Source organism: Hibiscus syriacus, unplaced genomic scaffold (genome assembly GCF_006381635.1).
Source record: "Hibiscus syriacus cultivar Baekdansim isolate YM2019G1 unplaced genomic scaffold, ASM638163v2 tig00116964_pilon, whole genome shotgun sequence".
In the NCBI taxonomy this organism is placed as follows: domain Eukaryota; kingdom Viridiplantae; phylum Streptophyta; class Magnoliopsida; order Malvales; family Malvaceae; genus Hibiscus; species Hibiscus syriacus.
The window spans coordinates 2,007,564-2,030,001 of record NW_024063489.1 but is presented as its reverse complement, the minus strand read 5'-3'; the positions used below and the strand labels follow the sequence as shown (position 1 = coordinate 2,030,001).

The 22,438-nt window shown below is 34.5% G+C and overlaps 1 protein-coding gene and 1 pseudogene across 1 annotated transcript; both read right to left on the bottom strand.

The window, feature by feature from the left end:
• Positions 1 to 6,077: 6,077 nt before the first annotated feature.
• LOC120190939 lies at positions 6,078 to 22,193 on the bottom strand (annotated as a pseudogene).
• On the bottom strand, positions 19,850 to 21,251 carry LOC120191092 (EPIDERMAL PATTERNING FACTOR-like protein 2). Its single transcript, XM_039194093.1, has 4 exons — positions 20,929 to 21,251; positions 20,563 to 20,718; positions 20,417 to 20,451; positions 19,850 to 20,327 (listed from the first exon to the last, which is right to left on the bottom strand). Exons 2-4 carry the CDS (start codon positions 20,672 to 20,674, stop codon positions 20,070 to 20,072), a joined length of 405 nt encoding a protein of 134 aa, XP_039050024.1. The 5' UTR covers positions 20,675 to 20,718; positions 20,929 to 21,251; the 3' UTR covers positions 19,850 to 20,069.
• Positions 22,194 to 22,438: the final 245 nt, after the last annotated feature.

The following is a 22,438-nucleotide window of genomic DNA, read 5'->3' as shown; positions in this document are numbered from 1 at the left end:
CATCACGTTTTCAAAAGTAATCCAAAACGAAAAAGGTTACTCTATAACTAGTGTTAGAAGTGATCATGGAACTGAATTTGAAAATCTTGGGTTTATTGAATTTTATGATTCTAATGGTATTAGCCATAATTTTTCAGCACCTAGAACCCCTCAACAAAATGGAGTTATTGAGAGGAAAAATCGAACTTTAGAAGAAATGGCTAGAACCATGCTTTGTGAAAACAATTTGCCAAAATATTTTTGGGCGGAAGCCACAAATACCGCTTGTTATGTTATTAATCGAGTAATCATTAGGCCTATTTTGAAGAAAAATTCATATGAACTTTTTAAAAATAAAAAGCCTAACAATAGCTATTTTCATCTTTTTGGATGTAAATGTTTTGTTTTAAACAATGATAAAGACAATCTTGGCAAATTTGATGCTAAAAGTGATGAATGAATTTTTCTGGGTTATTCCTTAAATTCTAAAGCTTATCAAGTATTTAAAAAAAGAACTTTAGTTGTAGAAGATTCTATACATGTTGTTTTCTATGATAATCCCCTTCCGAGGAAGGATTCTTGTGTGAATGATAATGTAGGTATTATAAACATAAATGACATTGGACATGACGTTGGAGAACCATCATCAAAAGAAGAAACAAAATATGAGGAAACTCAAGATCCTCTCGAGAATCCAACCATTGAAGAAAGGGAAGTCTCTTACCCAAGGGAATACAATTATGTCAATGATGGTGAAATAATAGGTGATCCATCCAAAGGGGTAACAACTCGATCTTCTCTTAGAAATATTTGTAATTATGTTGCATTTATCTCATGCATAGAGCCTAAGAATATTAAAGAAGCAATTAAATTAAATCAAATGGATGTTAAAATTGCATTTTTAAATGGTTTTATAAAAGAAGAAGTGTATGTGGAACAACCTCCTGGTTTTGAAGATTCAAAATTTTCAGATCATGTTTTTAAATTGACAAAAGCTCTTTATGGTTTAAAACAAGCTCCTTGAGCTTGGTATAAAAGATTGTCAAACTTTTTAATTGAAAAAGGTTTTTCAAAAGGGAAGGTTGACACTACATTGTTTTTAAAGCATAAAGGTAAAGATTTGTTAGTAGTTCAAATTTATGTTGATGATATATATTTGGTTCTACTAATGATGTTCTTTGCCAATAATTTTCTAAGCTAATGCAAAGTGAATTTCAATTTATGTTGATGATATAATATTTGGTTCTACTAATGATGTTCTTTGCCAATAATTTTCTAAGCTAATGCAAAGTGAATTCGAGATGAGCATGATGGGTGAGCTCTCATATTTCTTGGGAGTCCAAATCAAGAAAAGAAAAGATGACATCTTCATCAATCAAGCTAAGTACGTCAAGAACATGCTCAAGAAGTTTGGACTGGAAAATGGGAAACCTCACGACACTCCAATGAGCTCATCAACAAAGCTTGACAAATATGAATGAGGTAAATGTGTGGATGTTAAATTATATAGGTTAATGATTGGCTCTTTACTTTATCTAACCGCAAGTAGACCAGACATTACGTTAAGTGTTTGCTTATGTGCTAGATTTCAATAATGTCCTAAGGAATCACATTTACTAGCTGTTAAGAGAATCTTTGGATACCTTAAGGACACTCCTAGTTTAGGACTTTGGTATCCTAGAGACTCTAGCTTTAGTTTGCATGCCTTATCTAATGCGGATTATGGAGGATGCAAATTAGATGGGAAAAGCACCTCTGGTACTTGCCAATTCCTTGGAAATATGATGATTTCTTGGTTTTCAAAGAAACAAAATTGTGTTGCATTATCTACCACTGAAGCGGAATACATTTCAACCGGTAGTTGTTGTGCACAAGTTTTATAGATGAAACAACAACTTTTTTATTATGGAGTTGAAGTAGGTATCATTCCTATCAAGTGTAACAATACTAATGTTATTTGTCTCACTAAAAATCCCATCCAACACTCTAGAATTAAGCATATTGAAATTAGACATCACTTCATTAGAGACCATGTCACTAAGGAAGATGTAGTTCTAGAATTTGTTGATACTTTGCACCAATTAGCGGATATCTTTACAAAACCTTTAGACAGAAAGATTTTGGACACTTAGGAGAGAATTATGTTTAACTGACCTATCTTCACTTAGTGTTTAAATTAATTTTAGCACTTTTAAGAATAAATGAAAAATGCTTATAATAATAATAATTTTGATTACATTCTTTGCTATTAGTTAGGGGGAGTTTATGATTCTTAGTGAAAATTAATTTTATGTTCAAATGTAGTTTAAGGATAAAATTGATTGATTGAACATGATTAATTTTCAATATATGAGTTGCTAATACCACTAGAGCTATTTAATTTAGCATTCTAAGTGTTTAAATCAGATTTGGAGAGAATTATGTTTAACTGACCTATCTTCACTTAGTTTAAATTAATTTTAGCACTTTTAAGAATAAATGAAAAATGCTTATAATAATAATTTGATTACATTCTTTGCTATTAGTTAGGGGGAGTTTATGATTCTTAGTGAAAATTAATTTTATGTTCAAATGTAGTTTAAGGATAAAATTGATTGATTGAACATGATTAATTTTCAATATATGAGTTGCTAATACCACTAGAGCTATTTAATTTAGCATTCTAAGTGTTTAAATCAGATTTTTAGCATTTTGGTGCAAGAGGAATCGATACCCCTTTGAAGGGGAACCGATTCCCCCTGGAGAGAATCGATACCCCCACGGGGTCTGTTAATATATGCCAAAATAAACCCTTTTTGCCTCAAACTCTTTCTTCTCTCTTTATCGTCGTTCACTCTCTCTATCTCCCTAAATCTTTACATTGCTTCAAAACATCGATTTCTAATCGGAATCACTTTGTATTTCATCTCCTAAACCTGCTAGAATCATTAAAATCGTGCAAACTTCATCCAATCTCACTCAAATATGAAAATATTCAAGGTATTTTTCTAAAACTTCTATTTTATTAAATTTTAATTTTAGGACTAGTTTTAATTAGTTCTAATTTGAACATTATATCGGGCATTGATTGTTTAGTGTTTAGAAACTAGATTTTACAACAAATTTCATCAAATGAAAAAATTTCAATTTTCTTTGAATTTCGAAAAAAAAAAAAAATAGTTTTCGAAAATTATTGTTATTTTTTATTCAATTATGTTGTCTTTCATGAAAACTACACATCTTAAGACTTTCAAACGTTATTTTTTTCAATAGTTTTCAAAATTTTGCCCATTAAGATTGTTTTAGAGAACATTGAAATATTGAGGACTCATTTGAGTTTTGGGATTGATATTTGTTGCATACATGTGTTTTAAAATTGTAGGTTACTCTTTCCATTCCGATTCTCTTAAGTCATGTCTCACAAACGTTCTAGGTCTTCCTCCAGTCGATCTAACCAACCACCAAACTCACCTCCAAATCCTCCTCATATCCAACAAATTCATAATCCTAATCTCGATGATCCTAATATGACCATTCGTAATTCATGCTTCAATGAACCCGGTCGTAGATAAAATCTTTCCTTTAGGTATTCTCAATACTTTGAGTCTTACAAAATTTGGGAAGAACGAATCCCATCTCTTCAAGCTATACTAAACATAAATTTTCGACATCTTCCTACCCTTCAAGAGTGTAAATTTGATTAACTCTTCGAACTTGAACCAATAGTTTATCATCAACTCATTTGAATCTTCTATTCTAATGCCATTTGCGTTCAAAACCGGGCTAAAACCGTAACCATAGGAATTCGATCCTATTTTTTAGGACAATTCTTTTATATTAACCCGGAATACATAACCAACGCATTAGGATTAGATAATTAAAGCTTAGACAATGAAAAACAAATGGTAGGTTCTCAGTATAAACAAAGGGATAGTGCGAGTGTTTTAGATCTCCATGATCGTTTCCTTCATCTAATGATCTCTTGGTGGTTTCGACCCTCCGGAGGCACATACTCTTCGAGCCTTGGATCTCTTTTGGATACATTGTATCCAAAATAATCTTAAAATAAACCTACCTCATATTATCTTTGTTGAAATTATCGAAATCGTAAATCTTGCTCCTAATAAGAAACTCTGTTCATCTCTAGTTTACGGTTGCATTCTGAGTAATCTGTTTTCAAAAGTCGAGCTTATGGTTGGCCTTGATGCCACTTTTTCACTCAAAAATCAAAATTAATCTCTTTTCTTTAACTAAATCGGGATGGAAGGTTAATGAAGAAATGAGTCTATGGGTTCGTACCAGTGAGCAACCTCCGGAAGCTGACGAAGTCGACGATGAGCCGGAGCAGCACAAAGAGCAAGCACAGCAAGAAGATCAAGTGTCTCCATACTTCTGATCATTTATGGAGAATCTTGATATGAGATTTGCATCCATCGAATCATATCTGACTGCTACCAACGAAACGATGAATCGTCGTTTCGACACTTTGGACGAGAGGGTCGATGCACTTTCACGTGATGTGGCCAATATTTGGACACACTTATCTCATCCTGATCCACCGATAGACAATTAGGCCCTGTTTTCTTGCTTAGCTTCGACCTTATTGTTTTCAACATTTTGAATGCTTTTGGATTGTTTTACTTTGGTTGTTGGATGTTTGAATTGTTTGATATTGTTTTTGGATGATTTGAATTTATCTATATATGTGGATTTGCTTAAAGTTTAATTTTGTTCATCATTTACATCATTTTAGATATATGACCAATTTTACCATTTCACTTTCGTTTATGAATATTGATTATGAAACTAATGGCTAACGTCTTCTCTTGATTGTGATCTTAGCAGCTTAAGCTTTAAAATTCTAAATTCAAGTGGCTAATGTTTTTCAAAACCTTGTTTAAAAACGTTTTAGAGTTTTTTTATTTAACAAAAAGGGGGAGAAGTGTTAAAGTAAGGGGGAGTAATTTCAAAACTTGATTTCAAAATTTATTTTCAATTAGAAAATCTTAAAATTACTAAAATGTTTTGTTATATCAAAAAGGGGGAGATTGTTGAAAACATTTTGATGTTTTGATATAACAAATTAAGTTAAATGAATTTTAAGATTTTACAAAAGATTTTCTAAGTATATTCGATATAATTATTCGAATATAAAAAATTACTCCAAGTCTTTCAAAGTTCATTTTAATCCTTACTAAAGTGTAAAAATATTTTGATCCTTAATCGAGCCAAAAATCATTTCTTAATTAAAATCAAACCAAAATGGGCAGATTGCCCAGAGGGAACCAATTCCCCCTGAATGATTTGGCTTCGAGAAAATAACAGAATACTTGGAGGGAACCGATTTCCCCCCAGGGGGTACCGATTCCCCCTATGTAACGGTCAAAATATTTGAATTTTATATTGCAGGAACCGATTCCCTATAAGAGGGTACCGATTCCCCCCACGCTCCAAGAAGTTTTTATTAATTATTTTCACACTTAAACAACTCTATTGACTCCACTAATCATCCCCAACGTTCAGAATCAATTGAATGAGTATTTAAACAAGCTTAGAAGCCATTGATCAATAACAAGAAACAACAATCAACAAGAATCAAGAGAGAATCAAAGAGAAAATATCAAACCTCAAGTTTGAGCACTTTCGAGCCTATTTCATTCATTATTCATTTTTGCTTTCAAGAACACTCATTGTGCTCAATTGTATTATTCTTGAGTATTCTTTCTTTGTTCTAGAATTGTGCAAACAGATTTGCCTTGTGAGGTTTTTCATTAAGTTTTCAAATTTGTAATCTTCTCTTTAAGAAAGAGTGTTCTCAAGAATTGGGGTATATTCTTGAGGGAGTTGTAAGGTTATCTCTTTAGCCTCAAAGGAAAGAACAAATTAGTGAATTTTTTAGAAAATCCTTAGTGTGGATAGCTAAGGTAGTGGACATAGACTTTGTTTGAGAAAGTCGAACCACTTTAAATCGCTGTACAATTACTTTCAATTTTCTGCAAAAACTTCCACCAAAATTTTAATTGACAATTCACCCCCCTTTTGGCCAATTTCATTGATCGATTAAATCAACATAATGTAGTCCTAGAACATAAGAAAAAGAGAAATAAATTCATTCAATCCTAAGTAAAAAACGGCTTGTATGCCATGAGGCTTTGAATCAGTCCTTGAACAGATCCAACAGCAACAACCAGCGAAACGATCAAGCATACTCAGCTCAGAGCTTTCAGGCATATCCACCTGAATGAATACTTGGGAAATTTCATTTGAGCAATATGCATCTCGATTGGGAAGTAGACCGTTAATGGCTAAAACGAACCGGCCCCGATAAGTCCTAAGAAATCGTTGAAGAAATGAAATAGCATAGCTACCACGGCTGTCACAATAACATAGGTTGTCCTTCACACCACCCTGAAGAAGTTGACGTTTTAAACACCATAACATGGAATATCAACACCATGCTCTCTTGTAATGAACTTGTTTTCTGGCCAGTGTCTGGCACACCAGCTCTCAACGAACCCGAATAAGGGTTGGGCAAACACATGGATATATGTCAACCATATTAGACCACAAATTCATCAATAGGACTAAGTTTCATTTATATATATATATGTTGCGGAATACGGCTACCGATAGAGCAAAATCGCAAATGATAATTTGAGAAAATAAAAAATGAAGATAAAGAATACAAAAAATTTACATGGAAAACCCCTAATAATATAGGGTAAAAACCACGGGAAATTGTAGAAGAATTTCACTATGAGAATGTAACATCCCAAAATTCGGGTTAGTGCCTAAAATGAGAATTTTTGGAATTTGAGGATCAATTTAAGGAAATTGATAAGTTCAAGAATTTAAATAGGACTATTTCAGTATTGGATTAAATCATAATTATGGAATAAGTAAAGGGCATTATGGTGATATTTTTCCCTTATTAAGAGTAAACACATGTGATGTGAAGAGTTATCCAGAACTCTTCTTTTCCTTTTTCATTTCTTCTTCCCGTGGGTTTAAGCTCAAACCTCAAAGGTGAGTTTTAATTTTTATGATTAATTCTTGAATGTTTAAGTTAGGGTTTATTCCTTGAGTGTTATATAAGCTTAAGGAAAGCTTATATAAGCTTAAAACACCAAAATGAGAGAATTAGAAAGGATATTTGATTAAGGGTTGAGAAATGAACTTTTGTTATTGAAAGGTTTTTGAAGTTCTAAAGGTGGATTTGACTTGTCAAAGGGTTAATTAAGAAGTTAGAGGGGATTGAATTAAAAACACATGTAAAAATTAGATGCAATTCTTTGATTCAAGAACTATGGTGAATTATGTGAGATGATGAAGTGTTATAGTGTTATAAGAATGTTTATATATGTATATATAAGTTTTAAGGCTTAAGGAGGGGTTAATAAGTAGAATTTGAGATTAAAGTAAGAATTTTTGGGCTCAAAATGTATTTATTGGTTGTGTGCATCGATGCATCTTCAATGTGCATCGATGCACTCTCAAGTAAATAAACATCGAGTACAGTTGATGCATCGATGCATCCCCTTAAAATGGAAACATCGAATGTAAATTTTGTATCGATGCATGGTGGTGCATCGATGAACCTGTTAAAGAATGCATTGATGTACTGTAGAATGCACCGATGTACTTCAATGGGAAATGAAATAAATCGTTATTCAGTCTATGAAATGATAGATTAAAGTATATTAATTGGATATTGATAGTATGTATATATATATTATATATATATGATTGTGTAGACATCGATCGAAAGCAAAGATCGGATAGGTCGACAGAGTAAGATACGCAACGGAAATAAGAGTTTAAGAGGGTTCATTGAGACCAGATGAGTACATGATCATAAGTGTATGTTATGTTAAGGAATTAAGACTTGTGATGAATCTAATTCCGATTATATATATAATTAAAGCATAAACATGTAATGATATGGTGTTAGATGTATCGTATATGAGAAAATGTATATGTCTAATTGTTGAATGCATCTATATGTGTGAACTATGTAAATGCATGTATTTATATAATAGGTCATGTGATAATGAGATATTGATAATAAGTCATAAGATTATATGCATAGGTAATATGAGTTAAAATATAATAGATAATATGTTATATACATATGAGAAAAAGGTATATGTGAACTATATGAAGTATAGTTGGCATGCCAAGAATCGAGGGTCTACGCCGGTCCTTCGGGACATATGTGTTATATGTGGTCCTTCGGGACATCTACGTGGTCCTTCGGGACAAATTCTACGCGCCCCTAGTGAGATTTATACGAGTTGTGGTGACAGCATAGTTCACAACCTCTATGTACTCACATACCTTAAGTTCTCAATAGTGTGCATGGGCTTTGAAAAGAAACCATAATTTGATATGATGATATGTGTATTTCTCGTGAAATGGTACATGTGATATGAGATATGTATAAGTGATAAGTTAGGATCATATGATAATAATGGTAACAATGGTAACAAGTGTATATGGGTAATGGTGATAGGAGATGTGATATGGTTATGTATGATATGATCATAGTAATTATTCATGTATTGTTGTGTTTGAAGACATATTATATGTTTATGTTCAATATATGCTCATATGATGGAATTGAATCAATGACAAGGAAATAAGTAAGGATAAACCGGTAAGTGATAGGTTTAATAGGTATATAAGTATAATATGTGTTACATGGGATGTTCATGCATTTGTTAGTTTACTTTATGTATTTACATGTCTCACTAAGTCTATGACTTAGCGTGTAAGTGTTTTACACGTAGGTGTGAATAAGTCAGAAGATCAAGCTTCAGATCCGTAGAGCAGCATATCTCCGCACAAAGTTCAGATCAGAAATATTTTGTAAAGTATGTTTTGTTATTTAATTCGGTATGTTGGCATGTAATTAAGTCATTAAATATGTATGCTCTGATGGAGTCAATTAAGGTTTTAAACATGTTTATGTAAAAGAATTACTCTATAAAATAAAAGTTTTAAATTTTCTATGGTTTCTTTTATAAAAGTATGTGCTTTGACTAGTCAATGTGACACATCGGATTCGTATTCAGGTCGGATACGGGTTGGGGATGTTACAGAGAAAATAGGAACTACAACCTCTCTCAATCTAACAAGGAGAAAACAATAATAATTATCTCTTAATAAAAAGGAGAAAACAACTCTCAAGAAAACTCTCTAAATTCTCTAGTATTGGGATAAAACTAGAATGATTTTGGAATGGTTTTGAAGCTAAATGAGTTAGGGTATTTATAGTTGAAGCTTAAGGACTAATCTTATAAATACCCTAAAGTTCATGGACTAAATTGGGTAATTTACCCTTTCACATTTTCAACAATTGCAACTTCTTTCTTTAACCCCACAATTAGGTGGAGATAAGTGGCAACTTTCGGTGCCATTTGCGCAATCAATTTTCAACAATCTCCCATTGAAGATTTGATTGGAACAATCATATATTCACACCATTCTTTCTACCTTGTACCATCATGTTGCTTACGTTTCTGACAGTCCACAAGAGGATCGACACCAAGTAAATTTATCTGTATTGATCGCCTTCGTCATGAAATCTACTATATTGTCTTTGGTATGGATTTTCTACATATTTATGTCCCTTCTTCCACTTTTTCATGAATGAAATGGTAATGAACTCGTATGTGTTTTATTCTTGAATGAAATATTAGATTCCTTGCTAAATGCAAGGCGCTTTTACTATCACTAAACAGATAGACATACTCTTGATAAGTAAGTTTGATCCTCCGTAACATAATGTAATATTTGAGGTCTCTTTGATGTATCTCAAAATCCTCTTTATTTTATTCCAATGCTCTTTGCTTGGATTCACCATTTACCGACTATCCACTCTCACTGCTTGTGCAATGTCTGGTCTTGTGCATATCAGAGCGAACATTAAACTTCCCACTGCTGATATATACAATACTCTAGACATCTCCATCCTCTCTTCTTCATTGCTAGGACTCATACTGTAGGATAATTTGAAGTTAATAGCAAGAGAGGTAGAAATTGGCTTACAATCTTGCATGTTGAATCGTGACAAGATCTTCTTTAAGTAATTCTTTTGTGAAAGCCAAATCTTTCTATTACTTTTGTCTCGGTAAATTTGCATCCCTAGAATCTTGTTTGATGATCCCAAGTCCTTCATTTCAAATTCCCTAGCCAATTGTGCCTTCAATTCTTTAATATGATCTTTGTTGGGTCCTGCAACCAACATGTCATCCACATACAACAACAATATAACAAAATCGTTATCACAAAACCTCTTAAAATAAGCACAAAGGTCTGCGTTAAGTCTGTTGTATTCAAGGCACATAATGAAGAAATCAAATCTCTTATACCAACACCTCGGCGCCTGCTTTAGACTATACAGAGATTTGTTCAACCTGCAAACCAAGTTCTTCTTTTCTTCTTCTTCAAAACCTTAAGGCTGGAGCATGTAAATCTCTTCTTCAAGATTTCCATTAAGAAAAACTATTTTAACATCTAGATGCTCTAGATGTAAGTTCAATGTATCACACATTGCCAAGACTACTCGAACTATTGTTAGTCGAACCACAGGAAAAAAGATTTTATTGAAATCAATACATTCTTTTTGTGCATATCTTTGACCACCAGTCTTGCACGATACATCTCAACTTGATCGTCACCATTTCGCTTGATTTTGAAGACCCATTTGTTACGAATTGGCTTCCTTCCTTGTGGTAGTGGCACAAGGTCTCATGTATTATTTTTATGAAGGGCTTCAATTTTTTCTTGCATCGCCATCATCCACAGTGAAGTATTTGAGCTGTTTATTACCTCTTGGTATGTTGATGGCTCACCATCCTCTGTTAAAAGATAGCATGCAATATTTCTTTCTATAACATAATTTGAGTGCCAATTAGGACGTCTTCTTACACGATCTGATTGACGAGTTGTTGGAGCTTCAGAACTCTTTGGTTATTGTTCATTATGTGCTGGTTCTACTTCAAAAAAATCTCTTTGTTCAACCTCCTTTTCCATATGTATCTGTTTAGTCTCTGACTTTTCAGCGCTATTATCTTCTTCTTTTCTTTGTAGTTATCCTCTACAAAGATAACATCCCTGTTGATGATCACTTTGCGGGCAGTGGGATCCCACAAGCGATACCTCTTTACTCCATCAACATACCCCAATAATTTGCATTTTTTGGATTTTAGATCTAGCTTTGAGATTTCTTGGGAGTTGTACATCACGTACACAATACTTCCAAATACATGGAGGTTTGAATAATCAGCTGGTTTACCAGTCCACATCTCCATTGATGTCTTCAGCTCTATTGTAGTTGATGGAGCTCGATTCATCAATAACAGGCGGTATTGACTGCTTCTACCCATAATGATTTTTCTAGGCCTACATCCCTCAACATTGCTCTTGTTCTTTCTAACAAGGTTTTGTTCATCCGCTCTGCCACTCTATTTTATTGAGGAGTGTTTACCACTGTGAACTGTCTTTTGATGCCTTGTTTCCTGCAAAAGTTATCAAAATCTTCACTTGTGTAATATCCTTCATTATCTGTTCTGAAACATTTGATATTATTTTCATAATCAAGTTCGACCCGCACTTTGAAGTTTTTGAAAGTTGAAACACATCTGACTTCTTCTTAATAGGATACACCCAACATCTCCTGGAGTAGTCATCAATAAATGAGACAAAGTATTTTTCTCCACCTAGGGATATAGCTGGTGCTTGTCATACACCATAATGAACCAATTCTAAAACACTTTTACCTCTAGAATTTAACGTGTTGAATTTCAACCGATGCTGCTTACTTGTTATGCAATGCTCACACAAAGTAAGTGATACATTTGTTAAGCTTGGAAGTAGATTTTGCTCCACAAGGACTTTCATTCCTTGTTCTGACATATGTCCAAGTTTCTGATGCCATAGCATTACAGAATCTGAACTACATGAGGCAACAGAGGCTACTACTTCTAGCAAAGTCTCTCCCTTCAGCATGTACAAGTTTGATGCTATCTTTTCGCTTTTCATCACCACAAGTGCTCCATGGAACACCTTCATGATTCTTTTTCGTGTTTCAATCTTACTTGCATTATTATCCAATAATCCGTAGGATAATAAATTTTTCTTCAGGCCTTTCACGTGCCGTACATCTCGAACAACTTTAATTGTTCCATCATACATCTTCAATTTGATGGTTCCAACGCCAACGATCTCTAAGGCATGATCATTGCAACTATACACATATCCTCCTAAGACAAGTTCATAATGATGAAACTATTCTCTTCTTGAGGTCATGTGATATGTTGCTCTCGAATCAATGAGCCATATATCTGTAAATCTTTTTCTACCTTCCATGGTGGATGACGCTTCACAATATAGAGCATCTCCATCATCTGAAGTGTTTACGGTATTGCCTTGTGGATTGGAGATTTTATTTAGACTCCAATAATCCTTCTTCAAGTGACCATTCTTTCCATAGTTGTAGCACTTTAAATTTTATTGCTTCTCGACTTTGATATACCATGTTTGTGGCTGCTGCTTTGGCCACGTTCTGTTGATATCCCTCTCATCGTTGTCAACGTTTCTGCTTGTTGCAGATTTACTTGTCTGTCTTCTTGTTCTTGTGCCGATTTTCTTCTTGTAGAACAGAAGCCGCAACGTCATCGAAGACTAGACTGGTGACATTACTGTTTGTCAAGTTGATGATGAGTTGATCATACGAATTCGGTAGACTTTGAAGTAGAAGTTCAGCAAGTTCTTGTTCTCATATTTTACAGGTTAATGATGTAAGCTGAGAAAATAAAGTGTTCAGTGTGTTTAAGTGCTCCGTCACTAAAGTAGATTCTGGCATACGGAGAGTGTATAATTTCCTCTTAAGGAAAATTTTATTGTGTATCAATGTGGCCTCGTACAGTTTGGTGAGATGATCTCATATCTCCTTAGTTATCTTCTTCTCCTCGATGCTTGACAATACTTCACCTGCTAATGCTAGATGAAAGTTTGTCATAGCATTCCCATCCATTTCTATCCATTTGTTGTCATCTGTGAAATCTAATGGCCTTTCACTGATAGCTGCTAGACAACCGTCTTTCCTTAGGATGGCCTTCATCTTCAATTTTCACAATGTGAAATTTCTCCCATTAAACTTTCAATATCAAATTTCATTTCCATAGCTTCTAATACGGATAGCTCCCACTATTTCACTATCGTGAATAGTTCTCTATCACCTTCAAAGAATGAGTAATACCTTCTTACTTTCTTATGTTGGAGGATCACCTTTTGGTGGCAACCACAAAGACAATAAGTAGATATTACACACTCTAATTTGGCTCTAATACCAATTGTTGCGGAATACGGCTACCAGATAGAGGAAAATCACAAATAATAATTTAAGAAAATAAAAAATGAATATAAAGAATACACAAATTTTACGTGGAAAACCCCTAAACTATATAGGGTAAAAACCACGGACAACGGCAGAAGAATTTCACTATGAGAAAATAATAATTACAACATCTCTCAATCTAACAAGGAGAAAACATTAATAATTCTCTCTTGATAAAAAGGAGAAAACAACTCTCAAGAAAACTCTCTAAATTCTTTAGTATTGGGAGAAAGCTAGAATGGTTTTGGAATGGTTTTGAAGTTAAATGAGTTAGAGTATTTATAGTTGCAGCTTAAGGACTAATCTTATAAATATCCTAAAGTACATGCACTAAATTGGGTAATTTACCCTTGTACATTTTCAACAATTGCAGTTTCTTTCTTTGACTCCACAATTCGGTGGAGATAAATGGCAACTTTCGGCGCCACTTGCGCAATCAATTTTCAACATATATATATGTGTGTGTGTGTGTTTTATCTGGTAAGTACCAATAAGATGGATGGCAATGCAGATGTTGGCAAAGTCGATCAACCAAAAGGGCTCAAGAAGCCGAAGCCAGTGAGGAAATTTCCTGGTGCATCATTTCCGAAGGCTGCATACCGAACAAGGCCGCAAAGGACATAGAAAATAGTGGTCGTTGAGACACCGAGAGTTGTTGCTTTCTTCATTGATTTATTTTCTGGTGGGCTCGATTTGATCGTGTCCTCAAATCATAAAGAAAAAAAGAGAAAAAAGTAAAACTTCGAGATACCTCTGTCTGTCTCTTTTTCAGAATTTAGATCAGCATGTGCTAGTTATCGATTTCGACGAATCCAGAGGCTGCACTTTGAAAAGGTGATTCTTTTTTGAGATGGGACAAAAAAGAGCTGATACTCAACTATATTGAACGTCATAATCTACTGCTAATAGGTTCATGATAACTGATAAAAGAAAAGTTGGAAAAAATAAAGCTTTCACTTTTCCTTTCGGAAAATGCAATAGAATCTATGGACCAAATTCTGAATCATTCTGGTCCTTAGGAATCTTTGGATCTCAGCATCTTACATTATCTTACTAAAATGAATCTTATTTTTCGTATGCACATTTTTATACATGCAGGGGAGATAATCATCTCATCATTTCATACAGGCATTAAACCAGGCACCACATCCATGCAATCATCGCATACAAATTCTTGACAATTTGAATTTTATACATGTAAATACTTGCCTGAATCTCAACTAGGACGGTAAAATATGCATAGGCAAAGGCAATGTCTCCAATAGCTTGGAATGTCCTCCAAATCTTTTCAGATCCTGTTACGTCCACCCCTACTGCCACTCCAGTTAAGGTTGTCCTTACATGTCCCCCACCTTGACGTTAATTCAGGGAAGCGTTAAATTAAGATAAAATTCAAGCAAATCTATCAAGTAAATAAAACAGAAACTGATCGATGATTTGTGTTTGTTAATTTAAAGTGGAAAGAGAGCTTCACTGTCATTCTTATCAGCTGTTGAACTTACCTGCAACTTTGGCGATGGAGAGTCCAAGGCCAATGGAAGAATAAGCGAAAGACTTAATAGCAGCAAGAATCGATAGCCATGAAAGATTGTGGAAGTTTGGGATTTGGCTTAGAATGATCTGGATGCAAGCGAAGATAATCATGAAAGGGTTGTTCGATGTGTGGCACTTCACATGATGGCCATGCTTGTGGAAGCAATTTGACCTTTTGACAGCCCTGAATACAAGAAAATAAGAGACATCAAAAGAAACAATTAATATAACAATTGCCGCTAAAATTCCAATAATTTAACATGCAGGAGAATTTCAAACTTACCCCATGCTAATTGATGTTGTGATAGTGTAACCAATGGTTATTCCGAGAAGATTTGCATACTGAGCTAATCCACATAGTTGGACTTTTCTTCCTCCTGCAAAAAGATAAAGCATTGAATTTGATGTTCCATTAATGGTTTCTGCGGCATTTTGGGAATGGATTGAATTATCTACGTAGAGAAATAGTTTCTCTTTAAAATATTGTATTTTCTTGGAACTGTAAACAATCACTTAATAAGGTATTAATGTGGTACCTAAGTAAGCTCTAACAGCATCCATGTAGGTGTAGTTTCTGTTCCATGGACAGGATCAGGAGCTCTATAGCAATCAGCAAGAAGGGTGGAGGTGAAGAAGGTGATGAAGGAGAAAGCCATGAGAACTGCCGGTCCAGCCACCCAACCTAATTGGGCAATAGCCCATGCAAGAGATAGCACTCCAGATCCAATCACGGCAGTGATAATATGAGCACTTGCAGTAACCCAAGTCCCTTAAAAAAAAAACCAATAACCAAAGCGAAACCATGCAAAGAAGGATAACAATGATAAGCACTCGAAGGGAAGAAAAAAAAAACAAATAAGTACCGGTTCTTTTGATTCGACCATCATCATCGACATCCAAGTTCTTGCCGATATCACCATTCTCATAATCTCCAGGGTTTCTCTCTATGAACATGCTAGTCTTCTGCATCTCTTTGGCCATCTCTTCAGCCTCGAGGGTTAAATGATAATGAGTTGAAACAAAGGGTAAAATGAAGGCAGATGAAGAAAAATAAAACTGGCTTTGAGGATGGTAAGAAACGATAATGAGTTTAGAGAGGAAGACAATCATCATATATAGGCATGGTTGGAGGCTTGGAGCCGTGGGGTAGGGGAATCATTGACAGGGTTTGATTAATGGAATTTGAGTTTTGGATTGATTTGGATTTAGTAAAAGAAATTAATATCTCAGTATAATAATAAAATTGTTCATTTATTGATATATATGTATAAAATAAAAAAGTACATCAAATTAAATTAAACATCATTAAAACATCATTAAAAACGGAGATTTTTAGTGTTGGTGTCCATTCTTCCTGTATGGATGTCATTGTTAGGAGCGAAGAGATTAGGCTGAGTGTGTTGCATGTTAGGTATTTGGGTGTGCCATTGACCTCCAGAAGCATCAAAAGCTCTGACTGTAATGTTCTCGTGGATAAAGTCAGGAGTCATATTAGAGGGTGGGCAGCTAGGAGGCTCTCTTTTGCTGGTCGTCACCAGCTTATGATCCAATAAGTGGTGCTTAGTTTGTAAACGTTTTTGTGTCATTTTTTTTCTTCCAGCAAATGTATTGAGGAGGATTGCTCACCTATGTAACTCTTTTTTCTGGAAAGGAAAAAATATGGACATAATGAGGGTGAAGGTTAACAATGATCATATAAGTCACCCGAAAAAAGAGGGGGCTTAGGGATTAGGGAACTATTGTCTTGGAATAAGACGTGTATGTTGTGTAACCTTTGACAATTGCTAATTTGTGCCAACTTTTTATGGATGGCTTGGATGCAGAAATATGTGTTGCGAGGGGAATGCATGTTCAGCTTAGACGGGCATAGCTAGACGAGGAGGAAGTTGATGAGGCTGCGAGATTTCTTGTTGTGTATTGGAGATCATATTGGGCCAAAGATGCGTGGGAGATGTTGACAAGCAAGAGGGAGAGAGTGAGGTGATTTAAGGCAGATTGAATGTCCCGAGACATATTTTTATTGTTTTGAAAAGGCATTGATGAAAAAGTTGGTTTTGATAAGGAAAAGCAATATCCCTTTCTGTAACCTGGAATCTGGATTCACGCATATCCAAGAGAATATATTGTTAGAGTATACAAAGACTAATCATATGAAGATGATAATAATACTTTTATTTACTGATTTTATTGAATAAAGGCGTTACCGCTATTATTTTCATTTATATATATGTGTTTAACATAAACTGAAAGATAATAAAGTCCATATAATGACATAATTATTATTATTAAAAGATCCTTAGTCAAGTATTATTATGGGCATGGACAATAATAATACGCTTAAGACTAACATGTTATTGATTGATGACAATGAGTTGTCATTGACATAGAGATGTCAGAGTTGATACATGATTATATTGTTAGAGAACAATGTATTGGATTGACCGACCATGAGCATATGTCTTGGATTATTATGTGACAGTCATAACATTGCTCATAGTGATGACTATATGTATGATCCAGACTTGAGATCAATACTATCCCAACATATAGTTGTATGTTTTGATGCAGCTAAACAAGCTCCGTAACTGGTTGCTCTATAAAGACTGTTATTGAATATATCTCAATATATGTAGTGTGTGTATGATTAAGATAGGATTTGTCCTTCCTACATAATAGGAAATATATCACAGGCCACTTGATTGAGTAAGACTAGAAACGCATGGCCATGCTCGAATAAGTTGATATGAGATATCATAAACTATTCGTTAATTAAAGTATACTCTAGATATCAAGAAACAATAGATGGGTTATACAAGTGTGATTATTCCAAGACTTGTGCATATTCTAGATATAAAGGACATAAGGATGTAATACATTAAAGAGTAATCACTAAGATGATATGTCGAATCATATTTTCTTGTAACTTAGGTGACAATGATATATTGCTAGATGTCACTCATTGTAGGTAATATTAGAATTGTTCTAATAATTACTGCTAATGTTACAAGAACCTACAAGGTCACACTCTATGATTGAAACGAGCAAAGATGTACAATTGTTGTATGTAACTAAAATATATATCTAGAGTTAATTAAATATATGTTTTAATAATCCCGAATATTTAATTTCAATTGATTAAATATAGATTTAATTAATTTGAAATAATAAAATTCCTAATATGATTTGTGTAACTTGAATATAAGAGGATTATTAAATTTCAATTAATTAAATATAGATTTAATTAATTTGAAATAATAAAACTCTAATATGATTCGGGTAACTTGGCTATAAAAGAGTGTGTTAGGTCTAGCAGCCATTGAACAACACACACTTAAAAACTTTAGCCGTTTTCTCTCAAAAGATTTTTTGGGAAAACAAAGATTGCTCTAAATCGAGTGAACTGAGTAGAGCCGAGACGTGATTTCGTGGAGGCTTAAGATTCGAACCGATCTACACCACCAGTATTCACTGTTGTCCTTGCTATTTTTCAAGGAACCCACTGTAAGTATTCGCATCTCTTCTTCCCGATTTCAATTTTTCGTACTTCGATCACTGGTGAGACCGTCAAATTTTGTTTCCGCTGCGTCATGGGGTGCGCCGACGGTCCCAACATATGTACCTTTCGCACGCAGCAGTGGCAACAGCAATATTTATGAAGGAAATCTTTATCCAATAAACTGGTAAGATCAGAAAAGGCCTGGTAAATAAGATGGAATATAGCCATCAAAATGGAGAAGTGAAGAGAGGTGGCTGAAAAGGATATGGAATGAAAACAGAACAGAACAAGTTGATAGGTAAATGAAGCTACTTTTACTTCTCAAAATCAGGAAAATGTAAGTTGAAAAACTTTAACAAAGTTTGATCTTTTACCATGCAGTGCATGCATAAAATATTAACTAATTCAACCCCTTCTCGTATTAACAAAATAGCTGTTACCCATCTTTTCAAACTATTTTTTGAACTTGTTCATGCATGTTACTAGAAATGATTGATTGAATGACATATTGCTGGAAAATTTTATTAACTACAAGAGACTCCTTGGTCGTGTCAGCCATCAGTTGGTGCTCAAGCTCATTTATTAAACCTCTGGGTTCTTTTTTTCTCCATTTTTTTTATGACAACTTTTTCTAATCAAAATATCAAATTTGATCTTAGTGAAGGAAAGGAAAGGAAAGGATGCAGATAGCAGCTCTGCAGAAACTAATGAATGGAGATGATGAGTCCCTAACTTTCCTTCACTACTCTCTCTGCGATCTTTTTTTCAGGCCCATATTCAATGCTCTGCATTTAATGTTTTCCCAGTCTCTTTTACAAGAATGGAAGCAGACAACTGATGTACAATTCATCCACTTATTTTTTACAAGTAAAGATTCAACTGAGGCAGTTAAATAATTTAAGAGAAGATTCAGAGAAAAGCATGGTCCATACCTTGGGATGCAATCTTTAATTATTATTATATTTGTCATGTTGAAGCAATTTTTCTTTTTCACCAATACAAGGATGTATTCAATTCAATCAACTTTAACAGCACGTGAAGATTGTTACTTTGATCCATTGCTAATGGTGGTGAATCTCAGGGTTAATAGGAAAAACATAAAAAAAGAAGAAGAAATGAGATCATGAATAACGTTGGGTATTTATCCCTTCGAGGCGGGATTGTCTAAAATGCAGTAGGAAGAACAGGGTCTAAACCTCTAAGGCTCTAAGCTTACATATCTTGTAACATAGGAAATAACTGTCTGCCTGTTTATCTCTTTTAAATTACAAATGTCGTCACTTTTTCATCAAAATTAATAAATCTCTGATCTCATCTCACCACTCAAAAAAGGGGTAAAATTTAATAGTATAAACGATGATTTATTAATAACACTTTAATAATCTCGAGTTAAGGGTAATATGTAGAAAGTGTTGCAATCTTTTGCAGGAAAAAGGCAACATATTTCATAAAATAAAGGGCAAAAAATGTTGCAGTCAAGCTCAAATTCAAAGAAAGAAAAATGTAGAAACGCTTTACATTATGGCAACCCATATCTGATATATCTTCTAAGTTCTACCATGCAAGAGAGGAGAGTGAAAACGATTATGTAAGAATTGGAAGTCATTTTTTTTCTTATATCCACAGTTGGAAAAAAAAGAGGTGGCTTTTACAACGAACCATGGTTTACTTTTACTTCAATCAAGGGTCGTAAACCAGGTTGCCACACTTGCATTTCCAACTTATGGACTTGTAGTTTGAAATATCATTGCCTCTAGAGTAAGAAATCGAGAAGAATGCTGCCGAGAATTGGCGGGTTCTCCTTTTTTTGGATAGTGTTGTGACAGGAACTTGAATTGCCTCACAGTTGGGGCAAGAACTGCACCTTCTCTCACACCTTGGTGGCCTTGACCCTATCAGACTTCTCATCACCAATGGCTTCTCTTCTTCAAATCCTTTCTGTGTCATACAACATTATTGGATTCTGTTATTTCTGATTGGAAGTTAAGAAAAGAGCAGGGAAAGAAATGGGAATTTGATCTTGATACCTGGGCAACCTCGAGCAACCTGGAAAGAGACCTTCCTGGAATAACATGAAAGCAAGTGTAAAGATGAAGTGGGGTTTCTTTCATTTCCTTATTTCTAAATTGGGAGGATGTTAAGTGAAATTTAGACAAGGAAAGAAGAAAGTTACCTTCTGCAGCCATGAATGTAACTTGGGTGAAGCTTGAAACCAGAAGAAACAGCAAGGAAACAATAAGATGTCTATTTCTGTGGCACCAAACATAGTTGGGAGGGCTGCTCATCTTTTTTCTTTTTCCACAAAGAACAAAGGGTGAATTTTTAAATCCTTAAAAGATGAGAGACATTAAGGGGCATTAGAGCAGTGAAAGTTAACAGTACCAAAGCAGGGAAATTAAATATGGTCGTCAGTGTAGAGGGTAACTAAATCTGGTTTTTTTTTTAATAAAAAAAAGGTCCCCAAGCAGAGTTTTTCAGTACTTGAATGCCACCTCCACAACCATAATGCATGAGAAAAAGAAAGATGGTCTGATTTTACCTTGTAAATCTCTGAAAGCACTGAAATGAAGCTTAAAAGGCAAACGGGGAAGGACCTCAAGCGAAAAGGGAAGGACCTCAGCCTCGTTTCATGAGCCAAGAAACCAGTCTATCTTACCAAATAATATATATGTATATGAAAATAAGTGTAGTAACAGTAGCAGGCGAGGTAGAAAAGCAAAAAGAATTGACAGTAGAGGCAGAGGCAGCCAAAGGAAATGAACGAAATTGAAAACAAAAACAGCAAAACCAAGAGGATACACAAATACCAAATGATAGAGAGTTGTCTATCGAAAAGTGATTTTATCATTTATGTAACGTCAATGATGACCATGATGTTATTGGGTTTAGCAATTAACCCTTTCCAATTTCTCCACTCCAACACGCCAAATCAATCACTTGGGAAGGAGTAGATAAAAGAATTTGCATTACTATTTTCCCAAGGAGGATTCTATTTTTGGGTTTTGTATGTAAGAGATCAGGATATGGAGTTGGCTTCACAATATTTTACCTGCAACTGCAAAGAAAACCTCAAGCACGCTCTTGAGAATGACCCAATCACACACTCCTGTCCTTATAACACACACCCACTCTTTAATCTACTTTGCAAAATCTTAACCGCTTATGTTTCCAGATTTCTCCGGTGCTCCTACAAGTAATTTCAATGTTCTCAAACACGAGTTTCATTTCTGTATTCAGATATCATAATTTCCCATGTTTATTCAGAAATCCACATTTTACTGCAATCGTGAATTACCACAATGGACCAGTCTCTTTTATAATATAATAATGTTACCCCAAACAAACACTGAATTTCTGCTGATTGTACTCACGAGAAACGAGAAAATTCTAATCGCGCTTTTACTTTTAACTTCTGAGTACTGATACCTTCTCCATTTATTGAGTGCAGTATTACACCAGCATTACGATTTACAGCCATTACAGTAGCATTAGAAGAATGGCAGGAGATTGGGCCAAAAGTCCAGCTGCAACGTAAAATGCCAACACAAGGAACAGAGAGGGAGCTGGGGTGGGACCGGCTAGTCGCCATGAATTAATCAACATTTTTTTTACTATATCCAGATCACCAACAACAGTCCAACGCTTACTTACGTGGAGTTGCTTGCTCCCAACCTTTTAGCTGTTTTGTCTATATTATCCAGGTTCCATGTCAATCTATATATGTCTACACAGAGTATACTAAACTTTTAAAAGGTTTTTCATATATTTAGAAAATCATATTCGTGTATAGGCTTCAGATTTCAAAGAAGTCGGATAACATAGATCTCTGCAACGAGCCAACAACTTCTTCTTTGTGCCTGAAAATAATGTAGGTTTTATAACCAACTTAACTAAGTAATATTTCCAGCATTAGGTACAGATTCATGGCAAGTAATCCATCTTCACAACACAAGTAGCTCACCTACGGTTATTAAATGCTATATAAATATACATGCAAATGTTCTAACACGTTCACGACATATAGGGATACCATCTTCTTCTGTGTTAGG

Coding starts and splice junctions, on each gene's coding strand:
- LOC120191092 (XM_039194093.1), bottom strand. CDS start 20,674: ATGAGCAGCCCTCCCAACTATGTTTGGTGCCACAGAAATAGACATCTT. Junction 20,452..20,562: donor TACATTCATGGCTGCAGAAG/GTAACTTTCTTC, acceptor ATGTTATTCCAG/GAAGGTCTCTTTCCAGGTTG. Junction 20,328..20,416: donor GGTTGCTCGAGGTTGCCCAG/GTATCAAGATCA, acceptor TGTATGACACAG/AAAGGATTTGAAGAAGAGAA.